This window comes from Perna viridis, chromosome 8, assembly GCF_037379345.1.
Source record: "Perna viridis isolate PV_CMFRI_1.1 ecotype Kerala chromosome 8, ASM3737934v1, whole genome shotgun sequence".
In the NCBI taxonomy this organism is placed as follows: Eukaryota; Metazoa; Mollusca; class Bivalvia; order Mytilida; family Mytilidae; genus Perna; species Perna viridis.
This window is the reverse complement of record NC_142452.1, coordinates 38,933,447-38,953,532: the sequence shown is the minus strand read 5'-3', so window position 1 is coordinate 38,953,532 and position 20,086 is coordinate 38,933,447. Positions and strand designations below refer to the sequence as shown.

Genomic DNA, 20,086 nt, shown 5'->3' with positions numbered 1-20,086 from the left:
AGGGTACCTCGGAAAAAAGGAGATGCTAGAACATCACTTACCATTTTTTGTCAATTTTACATAGGAAAAAGAACAAAATTTTCTATAAAAAGGAGGCATGCAAACCCCCCTGAACTCCTCCCCCACCTCTGAATCCGCCACTGCAACATCTTACCAGAAAGACACACATCTTGTTTCAGTGTAATATTATAAAACAATATTCAAAATTATGTTAAAAATGGTTGAAATGTTACTGTATATTAAAAAGTATCATTCATTAATAAGATGATTACTCAGGAGTCAGAACATGCTATATCATATTTGCTACATTGCACCATAATGAGCTAACTTATCATCTTTTGTTGCCAAAAATACAATTACTTCCAGAATTATGCCAAAAATGACATTTAAGAAATTTGAAAAAAAAATCCCTTTGTGTGAAGTTTTTTTTTAATTTGCAAAAGTCTTGGTATCTTTCAGTGTACTTTAGTCATCTATCAAATGACTGAAGATTTGTTAATTTCAAAGACCCCAATTGTTCAGCTGTCTTTTATACATATTCTATTAAAGTTGACTCTTAAATGAAAATGATTTTTTTATTTGTTCAAAGAGATGAGAACAACAAAATATATTAAAAGTTTTTTATTTTTAATTTGGATTGAATATCATGGCTTGATCTGTTGGGAATGCACCAATGGAGTTGGATCTTTCTGGATTAAATCTAGCCTCCATTAATGTTTCTGTAGCTGTGGAACCTATGACAAATGAAAAAAAAAAACAATAAAGAGAAACACTCAGCACCTGGTATCCTGTCAAATGTTTGCTATTAAATTTCTAAAAGTGCTGACCATTAAATTGTTGTCATTCTTCAAAATAAAACCAGATTTCTTTGAAAGAATAGTATTTGTGTCATAGTACAACGTGTATTGGTAGAGAGTAAAAAATCTGTCCATTCAGTGATTTATCAAATTGCAATTAATTAGTATAAGCTGTTTTTAAAACCTCACCCATTAATTATGGTTAATACTGTAAAATCAGGAGTTATTGCACTCATTGTGACAAGGAACTTGTAATTACTACGTGTAAACTTCACATTTTATGAGCTGGAAAGATAAAAATTCATAATAACATGTAATATAGCCCATCACAGTAAAACTTGCATGCAGTAGTCTCTGCATTAGAATGCCGTAACATTGTGCAAGTAATAAGTTGAATACCTGAACTGTGCTTATGTATTTTCTCAGCAAGTGCCAATCCACTGAGAGCTGCCCCTTGTAAACATGGACTGACTAACCAATCGCCACATATCCCAATGTTATGCCTACTGTCAAATACACACTCATCTTTGTTCTTTAAAACATTTAAAGGCACTGCAGCTCCCCATAGTTGAACACGTGTAAAGCATGGTGTAGGTAAACTACCTTGCCCAGTAATGCGACTGAATGCTGTTAAAAGAGTACTCGTTATTTCTTTGGATTTTGCAGGTGGAATGTGTTCTTGAGGTACTTTGTTTGCTTTTCCATATGCTTTAGTACTAAAAATAGTCCAACATTCCATTGAAGATTTGGCACTTAAACTAACAGTAGATGTCATTTTTGAGGTATTATTACCTATCCATGAAATCTGGCTATCGTCCACATGTGCGGCAACATAAGGCAATCTAAGAGAGGTAGGAAAGGCTACAAGTAAAGCCCATATAGAACAAAGATGCATACGATTGTCTCTTGGGTTCACAGTGTCGTTAAACCTGACCTGTAAAAGTTTATGGATGTCGGGAACACCAGCATTTGCCATCAAATTGTCAGCACATTTACCATTGTGAGCTACTACTATGAAGTCAGAGTACCCATATTTGTCTACAGCCCATTTCTTGAGAGCAGGTTCCCATCTGACGTCAGAAACCCAAGTTTGTCCCTTCAATTTAGTAAGCCCAGCAAGACATTTAGGTATTGACATCATACCATCACCCCCTATGAAGGCCTGGGTCAATGTTACATCTTCAGTAAATTTTCCAGCCTTTAAATGACCAATTTTCCCATTCCAGACTTTAACTGCTTGCTGTTTGTGAAGAAACGAAACAATTTTGGCAAATCTTGGATCAGATACAGTAAAATATTGAGCAGAGTGGTCAAACATCTGAATAGTTCCATTTATATTAATATATCTACTTGAACATCTTCCACCTGGTCCATTTTTACCTAAAAAAAGACAAATAATGAAGAAAAGCTAGTCAGAATTTTAATATTGAGGCTACAAATATAGCAAAATGAAACTTGTTGTGTTTATACATGTCAAACAGTTAAGGAAAGTTTTTAAAAAATACATATATGTCACCCAACTTAACTTTGGGATAATTGGACCTCAATATTGGTTATTTTTTTTTATGTTTTCTATACAATGTAGATTCTGTAAGGAATTTTCACTATATTCAATATTAAAAACTGGTATATAAAATTTTTGAAGCATAGATATGTTGAATAACAATCAAAGACTTCTCTGTTTAAAAATCAGGCAAAATTTGTGTAAGGTGTGCCACATAAACAAAAAAATGCAGAGATTTTATTGAATTATTTATGTACTTTTACCTCATAAACTCCAAAAGTCACCATCAAATTGTTTGTAAAGTTTTCATTTATAAGATATTGAATGGTCAAATTTATTGGAATTTCACAAAGGAAAATAGCTGAAGCGGGAAAATTTTCTTGTACTTTTTCCATATACATACCATGTATAATGAGTAAAATAGTATCTACATCAGAGAAATTTCAGGATAAATTTAAATAACTTTTGATTGTTTTCTAGATGTATTAAAAGAATACATTTGAGGCAAAAGATATCAAACTGAGAAAAATAATGTCCCATGTGACCCATTGCCTGATTCTTACAAATAATGATACTTCAATACTTGTATACAGAATAGAAGGAAAAAGCCAATTATAAATATATATACCTGTATCATATACTGTAACATTGGTAAATCCAAGCTGTCGCAATCTACCAGCACAAACCAAACCTGAGATACCACCACCGATAATGGTTACAGATTTATCCATTCTGCAAAAACAGAAAACTCAATATTTGAGAATACTGTTTTTTGTTCTCTCTACTATTTGGTATATGATTGTTGTCTCTTAGATATATTTTCCCTTTCTAACAACTATACAAGTAGACAATGATCAAACAACTTGTCGTTTTTTTTGGAAATTGCTGTTTACATAGTGAAAAAAAAAACATCAAATGCCTGTGTTTTTTGTATGGTTCGATATTATTTACTTTGTTTTTATTTTTTTGCGTTAAATTATTTGGATTTTTTAAAATTATAACTTTGTAGATAAACAAACTTAATTTGCTCTTCAACGCAAAAATACAGTTTAATTTACCTGTGCTACTATGATTGAAAAATAATTTAGAAACGCAGTTTCGTTCCACCCAATAATCTACTTATCAAATTTACCGACTAACCAACTGGCAACTCAGCTTCATTCATTGTTGCTTGTAAACATACATGATTATAGTTGGAAATATGATTACCAATTTCTTGAAGAAATAAAGATTAAGCGCTTGGTAAGTTTTAAAGTATGCAATCTGGGAGACAATCTTAATTTAAGGTACACTAGCGGAACAGATCTATTTCGCGCTTGTTACCAATATTGACTATAAATAGTTAAGTTACCCCCACTTGTCAATTTGCCTTGTTCTTAACTGAAAGACGTTTGTAAAATAAAAAAAATTTAGTGCGATGTGGACAAATCTATTATTTTTACCCAACCTGTATTAAGAATCGTGTGTTATGTAATGTGTTTGTGATTAGAATTTTCGAAACTTTTAATGAAACGAAATTACGTGTATATTAGTTAAAAGTGAAATGGTAGTGATGGTCATCATGGTCAACTTAACTTTAGGTTCATCATTACCTTCTGAAAAATATCAGTTCAATTTACTTCACCACAAATTTTCTTTTGATTGTTGACAAGCCTACACGCAATGGCTTGATTTTTTTCTTGATGATGACAGAAAAAGAAGAAATATGATGAAACACAACAAATGCACCACCATATACACAGGGTTTATCCTAATTTTGCTGGAACAGACCTAAAACATGAATCATGCAAAATCTGTAAAATGTGATATACCTAAAAAAAAGGCTACATATTTTTATTTTTGATATTAAGTTGATTTATGGGTCTATATTATCAAATGTGTAATTATTTATTCGAACCTGCCTATTCTTAGGAGATAATCAACATTGAAAATCTAATAGATTCTGTTGTATTTGAGCATCATTTACAGAGTTATCTCCCTTAATTTTGAAGTCTACAGTGCATTCTATATAATTTTTATCTCCTAAGAGCACAGGGTATATGAAAAACCAACTGTTAATTTCTGTTTACTATGGCATTTCAAACAAAATATCAAAAATAAAAATATGTAGGCTTTTCACCCATGAATCACATTTTACATGATTCTTAGCCAGAGTACTACTTAATAATTTTGCATACAGTTGTTAAGAAAAAACTTAGGTTTGAACAGGCACTCTGGGTACTCTGACTACATAATAGTAATCATTTTTTCACCAAAAGGTTTTCAGTAAGTGAACACTATAACTGAACTATGAAAATTCCTGAAAATTAAAGACACATTAATGAACAATATCTCTTGACTGTGGACACTGGACAGACACATGAAATCAGTGGTAGAGTTAAACTAGTTCTTTTAAGGTCTTAAACATAAAACAGATGAAAGTATATATACTTTTAAACTTTTTAATACTTATATACATGTAGTACACACATGCTTGTCGGTAGTCTGATGGAAAATTGTGGTCGAATTAATCCTGTACTTGTCAAGATGTGTTGGTGAACCATAATGTATGATATGATTTATAATATAACATGTGTATACAGGCACAAGATTTGTAAGTGCATGAGGGATGGTCAGTTGTGGCAATTTTTCCAAGCTTATGACATAATGACCATTTATTTAATGCTATTAGTGCATTTTTTCAGAAATTTTACATTCAAATTTAAATATTCCATGGCCAGATGACATTAAACCATCTTTTACACATTGTCATCATTTATTTATTCCAATTCATGAACGCATTATGTTAATGCTAACTTGATTATGTCATGTCATGAATTTTACACAAAACTATTTCACTATCGATTTGCCATAGATATTAAATATATGAGGACTAACTGTACCTTATTCTATATTAGATTATTTTAGCTTATTGTGACATGGTTTATTTTAGCTTATTGTGACATGGTTTTCAATTTACTTAAAAGACTTCAACACTAGAACATTTCATGTTGATCATTTGAGTGTTAGATTTATGGTAAGTTGAATAAGCAGATTTATATGTCAAGTAGAATTTCATACAGAATAAATTAATAGTTACTTTGATTTTGATAATGACAATATCATGTGGAATTTCCCAACAAGCACATGAGCACAATTTAAGATATTCCACATGAGCACAATTTGAGATATTCCACATGAGCACAATTTGAGATATTCCATATGAGCACAAGAGCACAATTTAAGATATTCCACATGAGCACAATTTGTGATATTCCACATGAGCACAATTTGAGATATTCCATATGAGCACAAGAGCACAATTTGAGATAATGCACATGATCCATTCTCAGTATCAAAATCCAAAGCATAACTATTATTCCTTTTATCAGTAATTTAATTATTACATTTTTGATCATTTTAATGTACTTTCAGCAAATAATCAAAAAGAGTAACCAACAAACTCTTGGTATGTGACATCATTTTCATTCAAAACTCTAAAGAAGGTCTCCATTAGAATCTTTGTTCCCTTGATTACTCCTTCACCAACGACCATTTATTTGTTTTACTAACACCAACCCAGCAAGACAGATAGGGTAACTTTAGGTCGTTAAACTCCCCCATATGGTAGTTTCTTTCAAAATAACACAGAATGGGAATTACCTTTTCAGTATTTATAGTGGGATCAAATACTGAGAATTAATTAAGTATGCTGAGTAAACATTTAAATTTTCAATTTACACACAAATAGAGCTTTACAACTTAGTACATTTTACAAATCACCATTTAAATACATGGAATGGCTCTTGTACCATTGTAGAGAGATGAAGGTAAGCATACATTGTAGTTCAGTGGATTTCTGTTAATTGCATGGTCTTTTAGTCAGAAAAAAATTTGCAATGAACAGAATTAAGTTATCATTTTCCAATTTGTGGCTTTTTCCTATACTGAATTTAGATTTTTTCTGGATAAGATAGGAATTTTTTTTTTCTTTTTGTGTTTTGAGTACCTATTCAATTTTTTCACCTGTATACAATTAAGTGTAATCCAAGGTATATATGAGAATTTGTTTAAGTAGAGATATTCTGTTGACAGTAGTAACAAAGTATGTCCTCATTTGTCAAATACAATTACAATTTTGCAATTTAAGAAATAACTTCAAATCTTGAAAGGCAGAAAAAAAGAATGACTTAAGGGTTGAATGCATATTCCCAAAAAAGGATATAGTTATTATATATACAATCTCAAGCTTTGCACAGGGATTATATGTCTTATCCCTGGAAAAGACAAATCCCAGATTTGTTTAGGGTATTACATGTACATGTACTGCTATAGAAAAAAATAAAAATGAAATTGTTAAAATATTCATTTCTGTTGACACATACATGTAATAATAAAGAATGTGGTTTTTTTTAAATGCAATTTAAAGCTAGAAAAAAGATAGACTTAAAGGTGTTGGGTGAATAATCAAATGAAATAAAAACAGTTTTACAACAATATACAATATTTATTTGTGTAAACACATTTACAAGTAATGGTTATGCAGAGTTTTACACTAACTTCATTAGTTTGGTGGTCAACAGGACTACTTCAGAGGTAAAACAGGTAGCCTGCAGACGGTAATAAACGTTTCTGTACTTAGATCTTATGAATAATAAGACAAGATTTAGATACCCCATAGGACTACACGAAAATTTTTGAAGTAGTCATCTCCAAAATTATGGTGGCACAGGACTACCTGACAACTGTTAGTGTCGATCCCTGGTTATTGCATGAATTACTACTGTGAAAGTACAATTGTTCGTGGGTACCAATTTTCATGGTTTTCATGGGTAGGCCAGACCACTATTAATTTGGTTCCCAACGAAAAGGAGATTTCCATTGATGTGTATACTGAAAACCTCAAAACTACGAATTCAAGAATCCATCTTGTGTTTCTTCCCTTATCCATGAAAATTGGTATCCATGAATTAAAATACTTTCACAGTACTTTTATGACAATGATATGACACTAGTATTAATATATAATAGAAATAGACAAGAAGTTTAAGAACACAAATAAAATAACTTATGTTCAATTTCGAATAGATCTGAGATTCCAGCATTCATTCATGAATTTTAGTTTGTTAGTAGAATTTGGTATTTTAGTATAAGTTTAATGATAAAGAAAATGGACCCTTTTTAAGTCAACCAGATTAAATATCAATAAAGAGGTGTAACAAATATATAGGTGTTAATCTTTAATATGTACATGTATTACAAAAGGGTCCACCATTGTGTAGTAGCTATAGACATTTGTTTGATTAATTGCTCAATTGGCTTGTACAGTTAATGGTCAACATTTGAGGGTATTGGACCAAAGTTTTTGTAATTATGTATCAAATTGCCTAAATAATGTCAATGAGAATAAATCAAAAGGCATTTAAGTAAAGTCTTTATGAACATCAGACTGGAGGTGATATCCCACCAAATTCTATTTCAATTTTTTCTTTTTATTATTCATTAACAGTTGAAGACCACATAACCAGTCTTACAGTTTTTCATTTAGTTGGAACACTTTTGAGATAAAAATGATTGTGTATGAAACTGGCTTTTTTTCATGGGTTATCTTTCTTGATTTGGTTCATTAAGTTGGTGATGAATGCATGCTTTTTTATCTATTATATTAAATTACACTTTTATTCAAGAATGATATTGTCTATCGAAATATTGTTGTTCAAAATTGTGTGAACTTCATATTTTTAAGATGGCTTTGAAATGTTGAATGTAATAAGGACCATCAGGAAAAATGTGACATGTTTTGTATGCTGCGTAGTCCATGAACATGCCTGACATATAATTCCTTAAGCTAAGTCTTGGGGTAGAATAAAAGATATTTCCTCGCAGAAGTTTGTATTAAGCATGCTGATTGACTACCTTGCAGTTAACACCAAAGGGACTTATGTAAACATAAATTTAGGCGAATTCTGTCAAGTAAACATATATGTGGATATCAATTTTCACTGTTGCAAAATGATTAGCATAATAGAGTCTAAAAATCAAATTATGGGAGTAATATTGTTTACACTTTTCTGTCCACCATGAAAATATTGAAAATTAGTACACTGTACACTGTAAAAATATTAACATTTCCAGTGTAAGATACTTGAGATGTAAGGTTAATATTTTGTAAGTACATGTACCAGGTACTCTTATTTTTTTGTTTGTTTGTTTTTTTAACTCTCATTACCAATAATTTGAAGGGAAAAATACATAGGTCTTGTTTCTAATCTTTTCATAGATTCAGTGTTGAATCACTAACAGAAGGAGATGATAAACATAAATCATGGACACTGAACTAAAGCAGATTGGAAAAGTTCAAGAAATGGAACTTGTATTTAATCATGTGCATGTATCCATCAATAAGAAGCCTATACTGAAAGATGTTGCAGGGGTTGCTAAAGCTGGGTGTCTGACAGCTATAATGGGACCTAGTGGTAAGTGGTCTTTGAAAAATTAATCTCTTCTAAGTAGTCTCCTTTGTGTCCTGCTCCCAGACACCAAAGCTGGGTGTCTGACAGCTATAATGGGACCAAGTGGTAAGAGGTCATTGGAAAATGTATCTTCTAGGTAGTCACCAGTGTGTCCTGCTCCCAGACACCTGAGCTGGATGTCTGATAACTATAATGGGACCAAGTAGTGAGTGGTCGTTGGAAAATATATCTTCTAGGTGGTCTTTTGGGTGTCCTGCTCCCAGATACCAAAGATGGTTGTCTGACAGCTATAATGGGACCAAGTGGTAAGAGGTCATTGGAAAATATTTCTAGGTGGTCACCAGTGTCACATTAAAGCTGGATGTCTGACCGCTATGACTGATCTGTTGTAAATTATAAGGTTTTACTTATCAAAATTGAAAAGCATGCTGTCCTAATCTGTTAATTTGGGCTTATGAAAGTCATTTTTGTTTTGTTTTGTATGATATCTACAACATTAGTTTTCACAGTGAACTGTTGAATTTTACATAATAGACAAATAAGTGTGAAAAATAATATCCATGAAAAAATTGTGAAATACTAAGTTCGTAAAAAAAAGTTATGAAAATAGGATAATTTACAGTTATAAGTGTTCAGGTGTTAATATTTACAGTTTCTTCGTAGTTTCTTCAAATTTTGACTGCAAATTATACTATATGGATTATGAAACTACCCATGGTACCTTTGTTGAAAATACATAAAGTTCAGGATTTTACAGATCATTTTTAAAAAATACAGTATAAAATACCAGGTGTACTTGTAGCGGGGCGTACCTAGTGTACAACCTACATCTTAAAATTAAGGAAAAAATTTGCATGATATCTTTCTTTTTCACAAATTCTACCCTAAAACTTCATTCTTTATTTCAATTTATGAAGGTATGACCCTTAACCTGAAATCCTAGATCAGCCACTGAATAGAAATTGTCTTAAATTAGCATTAACAGGTCTGAGTATTGATGACTAGTAATTGTGACAAATTTGAAGAAGTTTTTCTTTTTCTAGATAGTGGTCTCTGATCATTTACTTCTTAATTTGAAGGTTTATTATTGAAAAGTATTGAGTCACAAATGTCGAGTAACCTGTTAAAAAGTTGAGTATTGTGACAGAAAAGTCGAAGTATCAAGTCAGGAAAGTCAAAATGCTTGCTCTTATATGACACAAAATGAAGGCAAAAAAATATGTCTGTTTCCTGCTACCCTATTTCCCCATTTTGTTTGCCCACCCTAAAGATTTAGGGCCATATTTGCTCAAGTCAAGACGATTTTCCTTTAACCATAAAAAATATTCTGAAAAATAAAATAATTTCCATACCTACCTACTCTATTTCTTTCTTGTTGGTAGCAAAAAACAAGACTTTTTTGGCCTTACCTTGGTAAAAATGTGAATATTTTTTTTACTGAAGATAATGTCCTATATCATGACAAAACATATAGGTGATTGAATAATCATTCATGAGATGGTAACCAAGATGTTGATAGTCAGTGGGACCAAGTGGTTTTTATACAAATTATAGTCACCTACTGTTGCCTTTTGCCAGATTACAATTTAGGGTTGCACTCTGTCAAACAGTCCATCTTTCTGTCCAGCAAATCAGTTTTCTTATTTTTTTTTATTTTATTTTTTTTTTTTTTGTATTAATTTAAGGCACCTCCGCTCCAGATTTTCAATATGATTGTTATTAGAACTGACACTTTTTGTATGTTTAGGTTTGTGTATTGTTTCATTTCTTGTAAATGTGTTTGGATGAATAAAGATTTGTCATATGTCAATGTTCACTTAGCATTTAGTGCATTCCTTTCCCATGACATGTTACAGTTCAAGTTTGAATTGCATACCAGTTTGTAAATTTTAAGCATCAGTAATGGCTCTAGAACATAAAAAATTAATGCAAATACTTCAAATTTTCTAAATCTTGTTCATTTTTTTCTTCAGATTATTATTTCATGTTATGGAGACAAGTTTCAGTTGAAGTTTGAATTTTGTTCCAGTTTGTCACTTTTTTGCTGAGTTATGTCCCTTGAACTTTGAAAATTATGTCCCTTTGACTTGGAAAATTATTGAAAATCTCTGGTGAAAAAAAGGTCACTGTTGTTAAAAATATACAGTAAGGGTCAAATTGCAGAGTTTTGCAAATAACTCATGAACAGTTGGGTTGAGCTCAAATCTGACGGGGAGTAGAATTGTTCTGTATGATGGGTAGGACCTATATATGCCCACACTTTTTATGTCATGCTTACAGATGTTCATTTGATATTTGGTACACTGCTCTATCATAACAATAACAGATCAATTTCTTTAATTTTTTGACCTTTGGACAATGTAAATTTTCATTTTCCACACTTTTTAGATTTTATTCTCATTATCAGATCTTTCTGTTGGTAGGGGTCAATGTATGTTTTGTCATGCAATACACTCAGAATGCTTGTACTATATATTGACACAGCGATATAATTTGAGAAAGGAATATATGTAACAGATATAAATTATATTTTAGGTGCTGGTAAATCAACCTTGTTGAATACCCTTGCAGGAAGATGTCCATTTGAATCAGGGGAGATAACTTTTAATGATTACCTTATAACCAAGGCAGTGAAGAGGAAAATTTGTTATGTCTTACAGCAGGATATATTCTTTCCTAATCTTACCCTGAAAGAGACTTTATTGGTAAATAATTTAATTTGTAAAAAAGTATTCTGATTGGTTGGTTCTCTTTCGGCAACACAAGTTATTTATCTCTGGGGAAGCTTCCCATCTTAGGTCGCAGATGCTATCATGTTACCACAGCCGTAGCCTTCCCTATGTAAACTAATTTATCACTCTGATGCCATTAACACCTGTGAAAGTTTAGAATGACTGCAATAGGAACTACTCGGCCATTTCTGGTACACTAAAAAATAACTGATTTCTTTTGTGTAACGAAAGGCTGAAGGGTTGCGTTTGGAAGGATTGTTGCATTGTTGGGTGAAGTAAGCTGCACAGACTGGAATCAGCCATCATACCTCATGATAAATGGAACCATCCAAAGATTGTAATTGATGTAAGTCACACGAGATCTCAATCAAATGCCCATCTGTTCGATTTTTGGTTTTATTTATAGTGAAGTATGATGTCTGTTTCAAGTCAGTGTGCAGCTCACTTCATGCATGATGGAATGGTCATACTGAATCTGGTTTGAATAAAGATCAAATCTTAGTTTTGACTGAAATCAATTAGAAGTTATGTTATAAAGATTGTTTTTAATTTTATACCAACTTTATACCAATGGTTACATAACCAACATTGGTCTGGTTTACAATTGTTTGTAAACCGCTCTGGGTTTCACAAAGCATTAACTGACTCAAAATTGTCTATATCACATGATTTGGTAAAAAATTAACATCCGCCAATATGTTTACTTGACAGAAACCACAAAAACTACCGGTAGCAACCACAAACATTAATATGTTTACAGTAGCTGGATATTATTTTTTACTATTTTAAAAGTTTTTAGAACAAAAATTGTTGTTTTCAATTGTTTATTGAAATAAAAATGTCTAATTACACAAATTTGAAATAAATTCTACAATCAAACAGATTAATTGTACATTGCTGGAAAAAATACCATGGGCAGTTTCAATACCACCCACATTATATGGCCATTACTGTGCATATTTCAGTAATGCTGTTAACCGCTCTTTTGGTGTTGATATGGAAACTGCATGATTGACAAAAAATATTGCTGAATAAAGTCCTTTCTTAAACAATGAAAGGACTAAATCAGTGAGACTGTCTGAAATCAACTACCAGAAAGATATCACATACTTGTTGATCATTCCACATGAGGAGGTAAAGCCCCTCAAAATCAATGAAAAATTAAGAATCTCCCACAGAAAAAATGCAAGATTTGTCGAATGTTTTGGATAAAATTACTCTATTTTCGATGAAAAAATACTAAACAATTGAATTTTTTTCATTAAAAATTTGCTTCAATGTAAAAAATTTTCCACATGAGACAGTGTCAATGGGGGATAATCTCCGACATGAACTGTTCCAAAAGTTAGAAGTTACATGTGTGATACATGTATAAGCAATGCATAATGAAAGGGTAATGCTATTAATGTCTTCTTTTCCAACTAGTTTACAGCAATGATCCGACTGCCAGAAAACATGACGAAAGCAGAGAAGATGAGAAGGATGAATAACATTATCAATGATCTTGATCTGAAGAAATGTTTAGATACAAGTAAGTTTTGAAATTTTTAACTTTTAATATTCCTGATGACTGTTACCTGGAGTCTGTGCCTATCAGATCAATGCATATTACCATTTAGTCATAGATTTCATAAGACCATGAAAGTTTTAACAGTTTGGAAATTTTACACATGCAAAATTATTTCACACGATTTTCACACAAATGGAGCAAATAAACTGAGTGACAGAGTTCACATGAAATTTGGGTGAATGGAGCCTTCACATGAAATTCACACAAAATGTTCACACGAAATTTGTGTTTAGTGAATGTCACATAAAAATCATGTAATTTCATGTGAATTTCACATGAAGCTCAATTAACATGAATTTCATGTGAAAAATATTTGCCTGTGTAATTTGTGGTTTTACCAAACTATCCAAACAACAAACATTCATATCCTACAAACAATAATTCTTCTACAACAGTTGATACACTGAAATCTGTCTAAGCAGGTACCTTTGTTTTTCAGCAAGAAGTATACTGTGAAAGTACTTTTATTTGTGGATATCAATTTTTGTTGATTGCGGACAAATTGTCGGTTCATGGATTCTGAAATTCGTGGTTTGACATTTCCCACAGAACAAATAAACGTAAAAACATGTATTTATTTGAAACTTCCTATACACATGCCACTGGAATGGGTCTTGTTTTTTCAAATATATGATTGGGTCATAAACTTTCACTTTCCTATGTCAACAGGCCGTCATTTCTGAGCTCTACTGTATAGATGGATCATAATTTCTACAATTAAAATTTTTATTTATGTTCTCTTAATTCAAAAAGATGTTAGGTACACAGTGGTAGAATATAGGAATTGGTATGTATTTTGTGCTAAAAAATATAAGGAATGGGACTGATTTTCTTGCATACTAATTATTTCAAATATATAAATGGGGGTGTTTTTCAAGCTCCAGCTGCACATTGTACCAAATTTTAACTAAAGTGACCCCCCTTGATAATGTCCCTTAACATCAATACATCAATTTAAATGTAGTTTTAACTATGGTAAAAAAAACCTGTGTAAACCAAACAAAATTTTTTAAGGAGGTACACCTAGAGTAAGTGACATAACTCTTCCAAATCATTGGAAGGTTTGTATTCTGCATTTTACATCAATGTCCTGTAAGCATTAAAGTAACTTGGATTGATTTTATTCTGTTTCAAATGACAGCGTCATAGGCTTTGGTGTAATTGAATATGATACAAGCATATCACTGATTTCAAGAGTTGTGTCCCTTACCCTAGGTCTACTTCCTTACGTTCAAATAGGGTTTACATAAGACAAGTTTTACTGTTTAACCCATATGTATGTCATGTAACATATTTATCCTTACAGTAATGGGTGATATATGGGTCCGAGGGCTATCCGGTGGTGAGAAGAAACGAGCAAGTATTGCCTGTGAACTAATCACAGATCCATTAATGATCCTTATGGATGTAAGTATTTATTTGGTATACAGGTGTCATACAATATTTTGATATCCTGAAATATTGACTCCCTTTATGAAATTTTAACCTCCTCCCATACGATATTTTTACGTGTCCTCTTTACAGCTAGTTGAATAAACTGTTGAATGAACTGTTGAATAAACTTATGTTTTTTAAACCCTAGGGTCAATATTTCCAGGGGGTCAAAAACCCCAGGGTCAGTATTTCATGAGGGTCAAAATGTCATTGGGCACCAGTACTTGTTAAACTATGTTAATGAAAACAGAACACTTAAAAATCATTTATCATCATTGTTTCTTGATTTTTAAAAAAATAATGGTTGCATATTCCTTTATTTCATAAGAAAATCAATATTTTTACAATGTCAGGAAATTCTAACATTGGGCTCTGCTACTTCATTGATCATTAGAACACATGTATGAAAACAAATTTTTTTTTCTTTAAAAATACAGTAAATAAAATACAAGAACTAAAACATGAATAATCGGTAGTCTTGCATACACATCATCTTTTTTAAAGCTAGTTTCATATCTGAACATATGGAACAATTCAGCCCGCAGAAATGTCATCCCGAGTCTGCTAGAACTTGGGTCATCGATAAATCCACTCTAGCTTAAAACATTGTCCTCTTACAGGTTAAATCTGCTTTATATTAGTATGTGTTTTTCATTTCGAAGGTAATTTTTACAATTTATTTCCTTTTCACCATTGATTTTTCTTATACTGAATCCCTTAGTTCAGCATTACATTGCACAACTTAGAAGTAGTGGCAGAAACCCTGGTTATACGACACCAACATTTATGTAGTTCATTACAACCTGTAAAAATTCAGTATGGCTGTTGCATTGTTGCCTGGAGTGAGCTACGCAGACTTGGAAACAAACATTGCTCACAATGAATGTTTAAATAGATTATCATTATTATATCTCATTATAGTAAATTCACAAAATTCTATTGCGTTCTTTGATTGATATTCATTGGGACGAATATTTATTGTATCCAATCTTTGGATGGGTCCATTTATCCAGAGGTCCAGTCTGTGCAGTTCATTTCATGCAATTATGAAATGTTCATATTTAAATTTTACAAATCGTTGTTAAATTGAGTTGAAGTTTACTAATGATATAAATGCTTATAGAAGATGTTTGTAGTTTCTGGGATTAGTGGGTTAATAAGCTATGAAATTAAAAGTTGTTTGGTGGAGGAAACAGTCAATGTTTAAAAGTCATTAACTATACCCGCATTCAATGAGTGGGTGATATATTGGAATCACCTATCCTGCCTTCTATCATTATGTGGGTTCTAGATTTGTCGCAATTATGTCAACTTTCGAGGATTGTTTGATTTCAAATTTGGTATGTGGTTTTTTATAGATGGTACAGACTTTTAAGCCATTTTTGGTTGCCATCTGATGTCAACTTCCTATTGTGTGGTACTTTCTAAGTTTGCAATACTTATATATAGAGAAAAATTTCGTCACAAAAATATCTGCTCTCACTGAACAGATCGATTTCTATCATTGTATACGTAAGTGGCTTTATACAGAGGTTGCATACCTTGTGAGTGATTTATATTGTTGTACAATATCAACTTTCTGTACGATTGTGGGTTTACTTAGCGTGACACGTGCAACTTCATGTTTAAACAGGAACCTACATCAGGGTTGGATTATGGAACAGCCTTTAGTCTCATCCAAGGGCTGAAAACATATGCCAAAGACAACAACAAAACCATTGTAACAACGATACACCAGCCATCCAGTTTTATTTTCTATCTTTTTGACTACGTACTCTTGTTGTCAGAAGGGGAGGTAACTATATCTTTACCTTTTTTTGTTGTATTTTTTTTATGTGGTTGATTCATTAGTTTTCTCTGAGGATGGAGATGTTATCTTTTGTGTAATACATAAACTAATTTATCTCATTCTTTAGCATATTTTTATATTACATGTACTGTATGGCAGGTTATTTTGTCAGGTGTAAAATTTGTGATTACCAGACAAAACAGTATACAAAAAGTTTTGCTAATTCTAATTCAGCGGATACTAAGTGGTGGATAAGTACTTAAATTCAGAGTAAATAATTTATTTTTGCCATTTTAGAAAAAAAAATGCTAAAATCGGCCAAAATTAGCACTCTGCAAAATTACCGGCTGTATGGTACATTGTACTTAGAATATAGGGATGGGAATTAATTTCATAAAATGTCAATTTTTTCTGGAAAGCTTTGTATTTTTCTATCTATGCTTGACTACTAATTAAACTACTATGTTTTGTATATAAGACTTAACAAACTTTAATGAAAATTAGTTCGGAATATTTTTAAAAACTTAAACTTTGATTCCTTTCACTTGCATTTGTTGCTTGGAACATTCTACATCAAGACTTCCTTTCTGTCCAGGTTTTTCCAGGTTGAGTGCCTAGCATGGCTTAGATATATACAAAACCATTTTAATTCTGGCCATTTGCACCAAGCTCTAAAGAGTACATTTCATTCATTGTCATGTGTCAATCAGAAAAGCACTTCTTATGCTATAAAAATATTTCAATAACTACAACCTGCCTACAAGATGTGGGTTGTGGTCTTTTTTAAATTCATCCGATATTCTTTTTTTCTATTGCATTATTATTATTTTTTCCTGACATCACTGAAATTAAATTATATTTAGCTCTAATATAACAAATGCTAAATAATTAATGCCATAAAAATTGCTGAATTAAGTATAATTTTTTTTAAGAATCAGGCAAAAATTTGAAAATCTGTAACTTGCATGTCAAAAACACACAGATCTGAATATTCTTTTACTCAATGAAGTCCTCCTTGTATGAAATGACATCTGTTTTTGCAAACTGGATAAAATTGGAATTTTTTCATAATAATGTTGGAAAATTGATGTTTTTGTCAGAGATATCTGCCCCTGAAATGTTTGTGGTGCATTTCAATGAAATCATAGCTCATTTTACCAAAATGATATGGAAAATCTTTTCCATATTCCTTGATCCGAATGATACAAAAAGTCAAATTACACTGTCAAAGTACTGTAAACATATTAATTTTAGCTGTTGCTAATTTTTGTGGATTCTGTCAAATAAACACATTTGCGGGTATCAGTTTTCGTGGTTTCAATTAGTGTTATATGGTGTTAAAATGCATTTTTTGGGTACTACTTTTTGTGGCTTTCTGTCCATCACAAGAATAGCAAAAATTAGTACACCGTGAAAATTAGTATGTGTACAGTTGTTGGTTTTTTCACACAATGTTTGGTCCACTGCCTGATTCTTATGGAGACTCACACTCATTGTCTTTGCAAGCTTATGCATACATAATTTTTTACACTGTTTGTTGTCTAACATTATGTAGTTATTCTTTTATGGAAAACCTAATCTTTGTGGGAACCAATTTTCTTGGTACAGTCTAATCATGAATTTAAATTTTCAACAAGAGGTAAAGGTTTTCAAGAAAAACTTTGATAATCTCACAAAATTCATACATTTCAAAGTCTATTTTCAACTCACATCTAAAAAAATATCCACGGAAAGCTTTCATAATCTTACAAAATTCATACATTTCAAAGTCTACTAATTAACTCACTTCTCAAACTTCATGAAAGTTGGTACACACAAATGAAACTTCCTTCAATATATCCTTTGTATTTGGTTGCTTATGTTTTATTTTTGTGTACATAATGAGCTTTCTGACTTTTTATTTTACAGTTTGTAGACTAACTAACATTCATGCATGTCTGTTGTATACCCATATAACACTGAAGGTAAACTGTTTGAGTTACTGTGAACCATTAAATTTTCACATCAGTTTTATTTTCACTGTAAGACCTGTAATGAAAACTTAGAATGAATGTTTTTCTTTGTTGAACATTATATTACTAATGAGGGACTATTGTGAATTTAAATCAGTAAAAGTAGATAAATCATATTAAGGAGGTAGACCTAGGGTAAGGGACACAACTCTTGAAATCAGGGATATGTTTGTATAATATTCAATTTCAGCATAGCCCATCATGCTTTCATTTTAAACAGAATGAAATCAAGCCAAGTTTCTTTGATGGTTATATGAGATAGATGTAAAATGCTGAATATAAACGTTCCCATAATTTGTAAGAGTTGTGTCCCTTACCTTAAGTCTACCTCCCTGACCTAAAAATAAAAACAAACAAACAAAAAGAACAGCATGAAGATTTCCTGGTTTATAGTTTACATAATAAAAAAAACATTCAAAATTAAGGAGGTAGACCTAGGGTAAGGTACACAACTCTGAAAAATCATTGGAACATTTGTATTCACCTTTTTACAACAATCTTATGCAAGCATATAATTAACTTGGATTCATTTTATTCTGCCTCAAACGAAAGCTTAAGAGGCTTTGGTGAAATTGAGTATGATGCAAACATATCACTGATTTTATGAGTTATGTCCCATACCCTAGGTCTACCTCCTTAAATAGCAGCAAAATTAAATTGATGTCCTAAAATGAAAAAAATAAGTTGTTTTACAATATTTAATTTTTGTGAATGTTTAATTTCTTAAAAGTGGTGAATATCCAAATTCAGGAGTTTAATTTAATGGTTTTCTTGGGTCTGAGGACTTAAATTTCTGACTTAGGACCTTTACAATTGCATTTAATGTTTAATTTTAAAAAGTGGTTAATATTCAAATTCAGGAGTTTAATTTAATGGTTTTCTTGGGTCTAAGGCCCTTACATTTCTGACTTAGGACCTTTACAATTTCATTTACCCAAGTCTTGGACCTTCAACCCTTTTGATTGACTCTTTAGATAAGACTTTTGTTTTTGTTTTTGTTTTTTTTTTCAGATATACCATTAATTTTAAACTTGGAAAAGTCTAGGTCCTTTCACTTTTGAAAGTGAACTTTAACCCTGAATTCTGTGTTTTTACACCCCTGCTCTGAAAAAGAGGGGTGCATACTGTTTTACCCTTGTCCATGTTTCCGTTGTTATTTTTTACATCACACTTTTCTCAGCAACTAATCATCACAGTAGCTTGAAATTTGAACACATTCTTTCTGTGGATATGCCATATAGTGACTTCTATTCTTCTAAGAAATAGACAACTTCCTGTTTACTGAGAACTGTGTTTATTTTTTTACTTTATATTTTGGAAAGTTGAAACTTTCATCACATTTTTATAATATTTTTGTATAATATGTGTCTTTGTTGAACACTTTTTTTTTTAACTGTAAAAAAAGTTAAGTCAATAAGTATTCAGAGCTTTATCTAGCTTGAATGATGTGTTCATTATAACTTCCCCACCTATTAGGGATTTGGGCCCTGCAGTTGTATCAGCCTGCCCTCTGTGAAGCATTTTATTCATTGTATTTTTTATTTCTGAGTTAAAGGACTTTCAAGTATGGAAAGAAAGGGGACAGGCATACCAAGTGCTTTTGTCCATTTGTTTATTTGTAAATGAAATAAAACAAAATGCTCCATGAAACAATGTAAGTATCATTATACATGTATTGGCAGGTGGCATACTTCGGACAGACTGCAGGTGTGGTTGATTTTTTCAGTAAGGCAGGATTTCCAATGGAGCCTCACTATAACCCTGCTGATTTCATGTGTAGGTAAACTTTACAATGA

At 31.6% G+C, this 20,086-nt stretch overlaps 2 protein-coding genes across 4 annotated transcripts in view; one reads left to right on the top strand and one right to left on the bottom strand.

Annotated features, from left to right (window-relative positions):
* Positions 1–606: 606 nt before the first annotated feature.
* Positions 607–5,933, bottom strand: LOC148610435 (uncharacterized). 3 transcript variants are annotated; one of them, XM_088543296.1, is made up of 4 exons: positions 5,860–5,933; positions 2,930–3,033; positions 1,197–2,177; positions 607–734 (listed from the first exon to the last, which is right to left on the bottom strand). In XM_088543296.1, the coding sequence occupies exons 2-4, from the start codon at positions 3,030–3,032 to the stop codon at positions 628–630; spliced, it is 1,191 nt and encodes a 396-aa protein (XP_088399422.1). In that variant the 5' UTR covers position 3,033; positions 5,860–5,933; the 3' UTR covers positions 607–627. The 3 variants fall into 3 exon arrangements, with proteins under 3 accessions (XP_088399422.1, XP_088399424.1, XP_088399423.1); XM_088543298.1 differs by lacking the exon at positions 5,860–5,933 and adding an exon at positions 5,688–5,853; XM_088543297.1 differs by lacking the exon at positions 5,860–5,933 and adding an exon at positions 3,749–3,780.
* The window catches only part of LOC148610434 (uncharacterized), a 29,486-nt gene continuing 12,841 nt past the window's right edge, over positions 3,442–20,086 (top strand). The window contains exons 1-8 of the mRNA XM_088543302.1: positions 3,442–3,543; positions 5,234–5,317; positions 8,561–8,756; positions 11,289–11,458; positions 12,911–13,016; positions 14,362–14,462; positions 16,123–16,284; positions 19,973–20,066. Of these exons, the coding sequence (XP_088399428.1) occupies positions 8,606–8,756; positions 11,289–11,458; positions 12,911–13,016; positions 14,362–14,462; positions 16,123–16,284; positions 19,973–20,066 (784 nt within the window). The 5' untranslated portion in view covers positions 3,442–3,543; positions 5,234–5,317; positions 8,561–8,605. The remainder of the gene's footprint in view (positions 3,544–5,233; positions 5,318–8,560; positions 8,757–11,288; positions 11,459–12,910; positions 13,017–14,361; positions 14,463–16,122; positions 16,285–19,972; positions 20,067–20,086) is intronic.